General features: G+C 36.8%; 1 protein-coding gene across 4 annotated transcripts in view; it reads right to left on the minus strand.

Annotated features, from left to right (window-relative positions):
• The window catches only part of CXXC1 (CXXC finger protein 1), a 1,961,705-nt gene extending 1,949,776 nt beyond the window's left edge, over positions 1-11,929 (minus strand). For all 4 annotated transcript variants that reach the window (XM_044080389.1, XM_044080388.1, XM_044080386.1 and 1 more), the window contains exon 1: positions 11,800-11,929. In XM_044080389.1, coding sequence (XP_043936324.1) covers positions 11,800-11,802 — 3 coding nt within the window. In that variant the 5' untranslated portion in view covers positions 11,803-11,929. The remainder of the gene's footprint in view (positions 1-11,799) is intronic.
• Positions 11,930-13,010: the final 1,081 nt, after the last annotated feature.

Raw genomic sequence — 13,010 nt, forward strand, 5'->3', positions numbered from 1 at the left:
CTATTAAACACTGCTTTCTGAGGCAACTAAATTATGTCAACCTCTAAATACAGACTCTGCAGTATAAATATAATGTAAAAAACTTGCATCTTATATTAGCAAATGATTCTTCTTCTTCTTTCGGCTTTTCCCAGTTAGGGGTCACCACAGCGGATCATCTGTCCGCTCATGATTGGCAGTGGAGTTTTACAGTGTCGAGTTGCCAGCCCAGCGCCCAACCTTCCACAGAAGGCACACACGCACTCACACCTAGGGCCAATTTAGAGGGTCCAATCCACCTGCAGCATGTCTTTGGGATGTGGGAGGAAACCGGAGCACCCGGAGGAAACCCACGTGACCACAGGGAGGACATGCAGACTCCGCACAGAAGGCACCCCAGCCGAGGATCGATGTGTAAAATCTAAACCAGGTCTTCAGCAAAGTAAATCAGGCTAATACAACATTAAAAACTAGACTATACATAATTTTGGTACTTGCGCATTATCGCAACCACAGAATTTGCAGTATTCTTGGCAGGAAGCTAGTTTAGTCTTAATGGAACGTTGCCAAGAATGCCGCAAATTCTGTCAAATTTAAAAGTCAATTGCGCTAAGTACAAAATTAATAGGAAGGTAACAAGTAAAAATAAAGTAAAATAAACATAACTTGTATTTCTATACATAAAGTGCTACACCCACCTGTGAAACCCTGACAATTCCAGCAGTACAAACAAGATTAGTGAAATAAGAATTAATTTCAATCAATTCTAACAGCGATAGCTGTTAAATTTCCACCACAAAAAATTCAGATAGCCAAGCAATAACTTACTTACTATTATAATACTGTCATTTATATATATATATATAATAGTTTCATTAAAACTATTTACATAAATTAAAAGTGTTGTAACTTCTTTTTTATACATAATATTCCAATTAGAAAAGGTGTGCCTTAACTTATGAAAAGCAGATGTCTAGTGAATGTGTGTAATACACTGTGGTCGCATTACAGTCATTTAACTACCTTTACTTTTTTTTAAATTGCAATGTATTTCGCTTTGCTTGTGTTTACTTCATGTGACATGACACATATGACAACTGCTGCCTACTTTTGTTTTAAAACTGCAGACAACAACTAATTTCTGCCATGCATATCTCTAGTTGTTATATATCTGACATTCCGGCAGGAGAACTGCTTGTAGATGAGCTGTTACTGTTTTTCACATAGTTGCGATAATACGTATGAATGCATTGACGGCATTCTAGACAGCATGATGTTTCAGTTAAGAACAGAATGTTGCCGAGAATGCCGTCAGTGCAGAATAGCTGTGGTTGCACCAATAGGCAAGTACCCATATTTCATACCATCAAATCATGTTACTTAGACCAATAAATGATGAAAAGTCATATCACTGCAGTGATAAGTCCACTGATCACCTAATTTCCTGGGAAGACGATACAGTTTCAACTTGATGCACATGGAAACATATGCATAAATGATTACACTCATGCATTATGGTAAATAAGTTTACTTTACTGCACAGCTGTCATGGCTTCCTTTATGAGATCTAAATGTTACTACAGTCCACCTAATAGCTATGAAAACAATGAAGACTTTTTATTGCCTCAAAATAAAATGAAGTAACAATCAGCACATGTGAAACAAAGCCTACTCAGGGGTATGAGCACTGGTATAAATGTGTAGCAAAAACTATTTACCATTCAATGGAAATAAACCATGTAGAAGTTGTTTCTGTGATTTGGCTGTAAAAAGGTATACTACAGATATGGATTATACATGTTTTCTCCTGTTACACATCATAAAGAATTCCATGACACCAAGCCCCTTGAATTTATCACTTAAAATTAAGACAATATTCAAGTACAGACAGCAATTTCTGAAAATTTAAAAAATATGCATCACCTAACTTTAATCCATAACATTTATTAATAATATTGAAAATACGAACTTTAAGGAATAGTACAAGTTTGTTAGTGGTGGAATATTAGGCTTTCAAAACTTAAAAAAAAAGGAGTAAAACCCACTGATAAAGGCAGCACAGTAGTGATACTGGACAAAAAGAACATCATCACTAAAGAGAAACAGCATTAAAACAATTCCAATTTTCATGAACAAAGTACCAATTGTGCGAGTGAATATAAGACTAAAGCACAAGCCATATTTAATAAAGCAAGTGAAAAGGCATAGATCAGTAGACTCGGAAACAAGCCACAGGTACAAAAACCTTTGTAGTAAATGCTCAATCTCTTCCCACAAAATGCGTTTTTCTACCTCCTGGTACACCCGTGTCATCTGAATTTATTTAGATGAGCCCCTCTCAGACTACACAGAGGTTATGCCAAGTCCACCTCTGCAGCACATTAAGCCTAGAAATTGTGATGCATCTCATTTTATTATTCTAGCTGGTTACATAACTGCATATGGCTGTACACACCAACAATCATGACAGAAAGAATATACATCACTACCCCGTATTCAGGAACTATGCAGAACGTTTGTACTGGCTGACGAATTATTCTCACTACCTTTGTCATTTACAGTCCATTGGTAAACTAGCTGAACTGGTCCTAACTAAAATCAATTCTATGAACAAGAATAAAGAACAGTGATACATCAATGGAAAGTTATTTCCCCATCCATGAAAATCTTTTCTGTGGACCATACAGAGGCTTACTTTAATACACATACCTAGTAATACAGCAATGAAATTTGATAATGTGGCATTTTTATCTTGATAACTGCTAGGTACTACTGGATTTCCTGATATTACAATTTGAGCAGTAAATAACACAGTTCACACACTGCAAATTGAGCTGTATCAGATACAGTAAACTCTCAGTTAACCAGCACCTATGGGGATTGGTAAATGACGGGTAACTGTAGTTTCTGTTTGATTGAGAGTTACTGTTAAAAAAGGCCAGACTAATACTGTACCCTATACTAACTGTTTGGTTTGACTTGTTCTCAGGTTGGGGAGAGTGGGAATGTATTCCTATCTTCCTTTTTAAAACTCTAAAAACATACGGTATGTTTCTGTGCTGGGGGGGGGGGGGGCAAATGCAACACATGAAAATTGTACTGAAGTTCTTCAATTTTTTTTCTGGTTGCTGGAGTTCTGGTTAACTGATTGTTAATATAGCAGTAATTATTACAGTAAACTGAGAAGACAGACTGACAACTAAGGCACTTTGCCAGCTGATGCAACACTCGTTTTTAAATGCTTTGGCTGGATTTGACAGCACCCCCCTAAACGCCACTCATGATTTCTGCCACTCATGATTTCTACTTGACTAACTTCAACTTAATTAAAGTGCTTGTGCCCAAGCAGTGTAACAAAAAAAGCACAAATACAAAAGCAGTATTAACAAATATTTCACTAAAATTAAATAAAACAAAAAAGTATGAACCCAATGGTAAAGGTAAAATGGATAATTTGCACGTAACAAATAAGCCAGGGACAATAAACTGGCGGATGGACATATCAATCCAAAGGTCAGCTTAAAAAGAGAGGCCCTTAGTGCCACTATACAGAAAGTAAGACTTGGGGACCTTCTCAACCACCCACAAAGCAGATTCCATGAATATTTCCTAAATGAAGGTCTGGATTCAAGGACACGTGGGCCAAAGGGGGTGGAGCTGACAGCACCCTATGAGACGCTGAGAGGGTAACCAGTTTCTTTCCCACAACACCATTCTGAGTCCCATTTCCAAACCCTTTAAATTTCCTCACCAAACTTCTGAGACAACAAGCATCAAAGTCCTTGCTACAATACAGCCACAAGACATCCAGTGTACTGCCTGCCAGTCTGTCCGTCTGCCTACCTCAGTAATGAATGTAATAAAGCTGGACTGCAATATCTCTGCTGCACAGACCCAGGCTGATACTTATTTGCAAGAAAGTTCTGAAATGACTTCTCAGAAGTGGTGGTTTATCGAAGACGGTCTCTTCTTAACAGTCTACAGATCATTTAATGTGCATATTCCTTATGGAACACGGCTCTTTTTTTTTTTTTTTTTTTTGTTTGGTCAGCCAAAATAGAGCACTTGTCATTCCAGTGGCTTACAGGGATAAAGCCCCAACTATGGCCCAGTTAACCTAGGTTTGATTAGCAGCTCAAGTAACTGGCAAAGCAGCAAGAAGGAATGGGTGTCACCATCCCTGGGTGAGTGGGTGGTCCTGTGGGCATCTCCTGCAATGATCCCCGGGGAGGTTGCTGTTGGGAGGCATGGTCTGAAGGGGGGAGATCTGGTTGAGCTTTCATGAAGGTGGGCCCATATGCTGCACATCTCCACTGTATACCCAACCCCATGGACGTAACCACAAGATCTGCAAGGGAAGGGAGAAAAAGAGGACAAAAGGTGTAGAATTCCCCAGACTTGAAGATGGACAGCATGAGCCCCCCCCCCCCCGGATGTCCTTAAGATCCTCACTTGCCTTGGCTGAAATTTGGTTAATGAAATAGGGGTTGACTGGAGTGCAGACAGACACAGAAAAGGAAGTGGTGCAATGGAACTTCTCTCAAGAGTGTCAGAATGGGAGTAAAAAAATTAAAAAAAAGCATTCTGTCAAATGCGAAGTGTGCCACAGTTGCACAACTTTGCCTGTTAACTCTTGTCAGTGTCTTTCTCTGCCTAAGGTTGATTAAAGATAAGTCGACAAATCAAGATAACCAACTGCAACAGCAACTCAACAACCAGAGAAAATAAATATAGCTAGTGTGTTAAGCATATTTCAGAAAATGTCACTCTGTTGCACAGCTAATCTTATTCTGATTATATTACTCATAATTTCACAATCAGAACAGCGCCAAATCATAAATATCACAAATCAGTAAAATTACAAATCTGTACACTATGGCCACCTTAAACCATTCAAACAAACTGCTTCTGCCTAAGGTTGATTAAAGATAAGTCGACAAATCAAGATAACCAACTGCAACAGCAACTCAACAACCAGAGAAAATAAATATAGCTAGTGTGTTAAGCATATTTCAGAAAATGTCACTCTGTTGCACAGCTAATCTTATTCTGATTATATTACTCATAATTTCACAATCAGAACAGCGCCAAATGATAAATATCACAAATCAGTAAAATTACAAATCTGTACACTATGGCCACCTTAAACCATTCAAACAAACTGCTTCTACTTCCTCAATTGATAACTATTTCTGTACTCTGTCAATCCCAGTGCATCCTTACTGCTTCTCACCAACATCCCACTCCAATGCAATTACCTCTGAGGTTTGTCTGTGTATTCAGTGCACCTAACAGTCACCAGACAGACATGTTATCAAGGACTCTTTAAGCAACCAAAGTAGACCACAAAAATATTTCTGTTCTTGTAACACCTCTCCTCATTTCAAGTACACTAAGCTAATATCTTCAGTAGCAAATCAAAAAGGAATATGCTTTTTTGTCTGTATTTTATATCACTATCACACAACTGGGGGCAACAACTGAACTATTTTCTCTTCTTCTGCAAAAAAGAGTTACCGGGCCCTTTTTCTGACAAGCATACACACTTCTGATATGTAGACAATCAAAACGTTGTAGTCAATATCCCAATCTGTGTGTCAAATTAATTTTTCAATACAGACGTTGCAGTGCAACATGAGGATGACACTGAATTCCTGAACTGCAATCATTTAGGCAAGACATTAAACTGTAGTCATCTCAGACTGAAGATCTCACAGCACTCATCATGGAAAAGTTCCATAGATTACCTGACCCTACAAAATGGCCAAACTAGTGCTCCAGATTTGAATGAAAAAACTTAGTCAATAACATGTCTGTAATTTCAGCATAAAAAATATCTCCCAGAAATACAAACTGTAGTAAAATATACTTATCACCATCCTGAAAATTCATTTAGCAGAGATAAACCACCAAATAAAGACCTTATTCCAAATCAAAAAACAAACCAAGTGGGGGACAGGGCTACTTCATTTAGCAGAGATAAACCACCAAATACAGACCTTATTCCAAATCAAAAAACAAACCAACTGGGGGACAGGGCTGGCATAACGGTTAAAGTCTTCACCTTTCAGGTACAAACTACATTGTTTGAATCTGATCTCTGGTTATTGGCTAGGCTTATAACAGTCTGTAAACTGACAGCCTAGTATTCCCCCACGAACTATAAAAAAAAAAAAGAACTCCAAACCCTCAAAACACTCTCTCAATACACTACTAAATCTACATAAAAATGAAATAAAAAGAAAAATCAGGGCAGTGACTCAAATTAAACACACAGTTTTACACTAATAAAAGCATCAAAAACTCATATACAAGTACAACACCTAAAAAATGAAAATTAAAATGCATCATGATGAAAGTGTAAGCAAGAAACACAAACACAGGAGATGAAAAATTGTAGGCAAAGACAACATGTAACTAAAATACACAGGAAGAAAAAAACAAAAATCCCCACAGCAACATGACAAAATCAGTCATATCAACTTAAAAAATAAACTTAAAGATATAGTATATACAAGTGAAATTCTGCACCTAAAGAAATGCATACTAAAATGATAATAAACCACAAAAATATATATATACAGCAGAAAAACATGTAAATAAAAGGAAACAAGCATGCAATCAGTCTAACCAATTTAAAATGAAGAGTGGGAACATTATTGCTTATATATGCGTTCCCAGTTTTTAAAGTTGTTACTAAAATGACTCATACTGTCAACATTTTAAGGCCATTTTTCCTGGAAAACAGTATATGTACTCATGAAACAAAGTGCAACGGATATTTATGTCTCCTCATCTTGATTATTTACTTGCCACTACTCGTCATCATATTCCTGTTTTTTGTCAGTCAGTATCTGTGAGTCACAGTAGACTGAAATGTGAGAAAATATTTTAAACTGAATTAAAACAGCTGTTTTTTGCCTTAAATCTTCCATACAAACCATTTCTCACATTAAACACAAGAAGCAAACAGCACAACATAAACTAAGCAAAACAAACTACAGAAATAGTACGATAAAATTATAACTACATACCTACAACTTCCTCTTTCCACAATTAAAGAAAATATAAGCTAGTAACATACCAACAAAGTTAAACATGTTATAAAATTATATCAAAGATCTACATGATTATTACTTTTGTGTAACAAAACGATATATGGACTTATTTTACATTACCTACAATGCTTAATACTCTGAAATCAAATAATACACAATTAACACTTTTATACTTAAAAGAAATGGTGCAATCATCTGAATAACAAAACATCGCCATAACACATAAAAAAATACTATTTTTGGCAATACTGAAAGTGGACAGACATAACTGGATGGCATTCGTTTTCTCAGAGACTCTGACCAAATCTGTCATATCTGCCTGGTATAAATAAAAAAGGTGGTAGATTTCAGTGTTATGGTCCAAGTAACAAAGTTCTCCTGAATCTAAAACCCTAATCATAAAACTATTTAAACTAACCCTAAACCCAAAACCCTTACCATAACCCAAATAACTCTAGGTTTGCCTCTAAAAATGAACCATAAGACTGTAACCCTGAAATTGTAGCCCTAAAATTGTAATCTAAATTCTTAAAATACGAACCCTATCCCTAAACCTACAACTCCAACTTTAAATCTCTAACCCATAACAATGAACCTAAAACTCAACCATAAAAGTGTAATCAATCAATGAAAAGGGCTGCTAGCAAGAATGAGGACTACATAGTACAACTGCCACAATTACCAGATTACTTACTGACTTACATTGGGCAAGCATTTTCTGTATCGCATTTACTGAATTATTGTTTAAAACACAGGCAAACATATACTTAAAACAACAACAAAAAAATGTATTTATTTATTTTACATTTGTTTACCAGGGAGGTCAGGCTGGGCTAGTAGCCAATTTTCAGAGGAGGCCCAGAGAGAAAAGTTCCATTACAGTTTACTAGATAAGCAAGAAAAAAAATTGTACCATACAGCTTGAGAATTTCAGACATAACCACTACTGACACTAGTTTTCATGTACATGTAGTACTTATGAAGCATGATAATTTGCAAGCATAACTACAAGGTAAGATTACATATATATGACATTGTTTCAAAACAGGTTGATATTAACATGTTTCTAGTTGCAAACATTATACCTCACATAGAATATTTCGAATAATTACCATCAAGCCAACATTACATAAATCGATCAGTTTCTGCCTTCCCTAAAACCTCAGTCCTCCTCCAAAATATTATCTTGCATGTATTGTCCCCACATGTTTTTTCCTATGTAATTCGCTCCTACCCCTTTTCTAAAGATCCCACTTCACCAATTCACTTACCCAATATTTCAGAGTACTCTGTAGGGAATTTTTAAAGTCAGCCAACTCATTACACATCCAAAACATATGTGCCCAGTTACCTCTTTCTTCCCCACCACACCTCCAACATTTGCCATTTACCGGAGGAAATTTTTTTGGGGATATAAACTACCTATGCAAACACTTTCAGACAAAAATCCTAAATCTTCCAGACTTAGATGCACATTTGGGAGCCACACACATCCTCTCATTGCTTCCTTGTGAATTGCATATCCAAACCCTCTTCCCAATACTTTCTAACCTCCTCTCAGATTCCAATAGTTACTGTGCAATATTTTACACGCCTTATTAATTAACCCTTTTTAACACCACCATCTGTTCTAGATTCAACTAAAAACTCCACCATCTTTCACTTTGGAATTCGCTACACCTTTCTTTTTGCCTATACTCTTGTGATATCAATCCCTGACAGGGAAGGCAGTCTCCAGCCTGCAGTCCAAATGTCTTCTTGGCCTCATCCCATTTTACAACCTTTTTCTCTCTAGTTACTTGCTCCCAATAACTTGGATCCTTTGCCAGTGTACCCCAGTAAACTAGCCCCCTCTTGTCTATTGTATGGACTATTTGCAGTCATCATTATCAGCAAAATGTTTTCTCTCTCCATTCTCATGTTGTCTTAATTCTCAGAATACTTTCTGCTACATTACGAATATAATATTCTCTATGGCTGTTATTTTTCTCCTTAAGGGTCTGCATCCAAAATCCCAATCTCTCATTATTTCAGGAATTTCTCCCCTGCTTCATCACCATCATCCCTTTCCACACTAAATTATAGTGTTCTGTTTGCGCTAGCTACTGATACAAGCCTTAATTTTTCATCATTTCTTTCCACTTCTGCTTGTATCTATATGAGCCTTAACTGTGTAGCTCTAAAACATTCCTTCAAATCAGGTAATCCTAAAACACCTTGTCCTATTGGAAGGTTCGACTTATCCCAACTGACCCTTGCCCTCTTCCCCTCCCAGATAAAAATCTTTCACCTCTTTATTAACTACTGTCCACAGCTTTTCCTCTGGTTGATAAAAAATGCCTGACCAGTATTAAATAAAAAAACTAAAGGGACTAAAAACATTTTCACTGCTTGTATCTTGCTATACATACCCACAAACAAGATCCTCCAATTCCTCAGTTTTTGTACTATCTTTTGTTTAGTATCCTCCCACATATCCTTAGTTGCCATAACAGAATCCTTTTTAATCCATACTCCCAAATACTTCATTTTATCACATCCCCGTAAATATGGGTATTGCTGAACCAATGCAAGTGTGGGTACAGAGTTCACAGCTACAGCTTTTGTTTTATCATTAATTTTACATCCAGAAAAGACTTGAAACTATCTCAAAATTTCCACAACACCAAGAAGTTCTTTTTCTGGTTTTATCAGTAACAAAATAATATTGTCTGCAAATAAAATCAAGTTTTCTCGATTACCATACAGATTATATCCTTGAATTTCTTTGCCAATGGCTCTAAATGTTAAGCAAATAAAGAGGACACCCATGTCTGGTTTCTCTGTTCTGACACAACTCAGAGAGGAACCCTCCCACTTCAATTTTTGCCTCCGACCCCTCATATAACATCCTAATTAATCTCATTATTCTATCAGGGAATGCAAACATTTCCATTATTTTACTCACAAAATCTCAGCTTACTCTGCATCAAGACCCATCAATAACAGCGGTGTTTTCTTACATGCCGCTTTCCTCTGGATCATTGTTTTATTAATGTTGTCAAATGTTTGCCTCCTTTCCACAAAACAACACTGATCCACATCTATCAATTCTGGCAACACTTTTGCCAGTCTTATCTATTATAGACATAAACACATTAGATTCATGGTTTAACATTGAAATGGGCCTATATGAAGCTGGGACTGATGGGTTTTTACCGTCTTTAGGTATTACAGCCACCACTGCTTTCTTCCAGGATGTTGGTGCTTTGCCTCCTTTTAAAGTACGCAAAACAAAAATCTTTCAGTTATTACTTTCTTCCCTCCTAACTTGCAAACTTTCACAGGAATACCATCTCACTCCTGGGAGACCTTCCTGCAGACTGATTATACAAAACAGTTTTTTTTCTCTCATCTCCTTCTATTTTAACTGTTGAGCCTCATTTACCTATAAGCTTGGTATACTTAAGTATTCCACAATTGTTTCCATTTGTGCTCTTTGACTTCCACATTTATCTACTTTCCGGAATATCTGTAATACCTCTACAGGATCTCTCATTATTTTTCTCATTATATGCTCCCTAAGTTTGCCAGCAACCCTTTCTGCTGCCTAATCTTATTTTTCCTTAATCAAAACAGGAAAAAACATAGAAAAAGGCATACCAGCAAACAACAATATAATAGTAAACACAAGAATCCATTTTCTAAGTACAATAATACTCTCCAGGGTAAGCATAATAGCAAAATAACAGACATTCCAGAAATGAAGAGGGACTTGACACCACATGCCCCCTGGACAGTCTATTATTTCCCTGTAACACCCACCCACCCTGTCATACATTACTGGTTACACGTTCCCACAGTCAGTGTCAGTGTATGCAGCACCTTGAGAAATAGCCAAGCGCCCAGTACGGCCTGCCAAATTAAAAATCAAACAGTCAATAAACAGTCTGGCAAACAATAATCTTCAAGTTTCCACCTCTGCAACATTTAACTGCAACAAATGATAAAATCGAATGCAAGGCTTCAACTGACCCTCCAGATATCAGTTCCACTAGCTATCCTACACTTGTCTAACAAAATAAAACTTCAGGAAAATTATCTGCAGCCACAAACACGTAGATATGGACACTCCTCATAGTCTGCCTTCCATGCCCTAAAGCTTAGAAAAAAAAGATCATCTCACACGATAACATAATCGTGTAATTACTTACAAAAAGTCAACCTAGAAGTATGGATGACATATGTGCACACACCCTATTTAGGTAGAAAGTTAACTATACAACACTCATCATGCTCTGCTGTCTCTGCCTAGCCAACGTTCCACAAAACTTGCTCACAGTCACAGAGGATGCGTGACAGGAAGTTCACCCCGGTCTGTTCCAGCAAACTGGCAAAAGAATAGCAAGTAGTAATAACAGCTGATCCAATCTATAAACACATGAACAGCCTTGACAACTACAGCATATATTGCAACTTTTATGTCATTATTCATATTTTCAAGGTCCCTGATCTGGGATTCAAGAGTTAAAAATATAAACACTATTACAAAAGAGATATTAAAGAAAATAAGCTCATCACATAATGCCACGGCTTTCTCACAACCGTTTACAAAAGAAAGTAACGCTCAAGTTTGATCATATCTTGATAGTCATACTATGTTATTCTTCTACATGAAACCAATAATATTTATATAACAGAGGCTTTGCCGATCCATAAGTGATTCAATAAACTGACAACTCAAACTCTAAGCTCCCTGTATGCTTCGCCCAGTTATACTCACCATGACGAACCCCCCCAAAAACAATGCCTAGATGAAATTACGCAGATTCCTACGGTTCTCGAAAAAAAATAAATTAACCACAGAAAAAAAGTATACACAACAGGAGCAAACAGTTTCCGTTTCCGGTTCAACAATATGCTGATCTGCGCAGACTCTGTTTTCGTCGGTTGTAGTCTTCTGTGGTGTCAACCTCAAGCTGTGAGCAGTATAACGGATGCAAGATAAATATAACCGAATGCTGTTTAAGTCCCACATTGTTATTGACGTTAACTTTTAGCTGCTCTCTTGATTTTGAAGGCTATACTGGATTTTGTCTTATTCGATTTCTGCATATTCAAATAAAGTTCTGTAACAGGTTCTTGTTCATTTTCAGAAAACTATGCACTGATCATACTTATTCACACCTCTCAAGTATACTTCATTACGAGGAACGTTCCTCCTTTTGGATCTTACAAAGTGCATGTTCCTGAAACTTCCACATGAAAAGAGTCTGCTACACATTCAGTCTCAGGCATTTTTATAACCGATGTAAGTATAAGGTAGTAATAGTGTAACCATCATACAGCCTTCTCGGTTGAAGCTCTTGGTAAGCGGTAAGAAAGTATTCCACATTTCGAGAGGCAGTGTTCTTCATTTAGGAGATGGAAGGTTAAGAGCTATGATCTAATTAAGTGCACTAGTACACAAGTCCAATTTCAGACACAGCCTCGTATAGTTTTAGTGTACGTGTAAAATGGTTTTGGTAGGTAACTGAATATTGTAAAATTCATTCAGTTATGAAAGTAAGATAAGCTTATATTATGCACAGAAGAAATAGCAGTTTCAAAATAAGTGTGCAAACTTTTGTCTTTTCAAAGCAGAGATTTACGGGAACAGACTCTAACTTTTTTATTTGACTGGACCAAAGTATTTTTGTCAATATTTTGTTATTTAATGATATAAAAATATTATAGTGTTTTAAGAAAAAGAGTGCCCAATCACGTAAGTACAACTGAATTTTCACAGTACTTCTTTGGCATTTGTTTACCGGGAAAGTCTGGGTCACGAGGTACCCATTTTCACCGAGGCCTGGTGAGAAAAGCTCCAGTACCCTAAATTTAGTAGCAATGGTTAATATGCGTTTTGATTAACAAACTGTGTGCAAAGGATCCCCATAATGTACAGCTACATCTAACATTTGCTTGGTGGTGAACTGTCAGATTAGTTTTAAA

Source organism: Protopterus annectens, chromosome 8.part0 (genome assembly GCF_019279795.1).
Source record: "Protopterus annectens isolate FY-2018-M chromosome 8.part0, PAN1.0, whole genome shotgun sequence".
NCBI classification, from domain to species: domain Eukaryota; kingdom Metazoa; phylum Chordata; order Ceratodontiformes; family Protopteridae; genus Protopterus; species Protopterus annectens.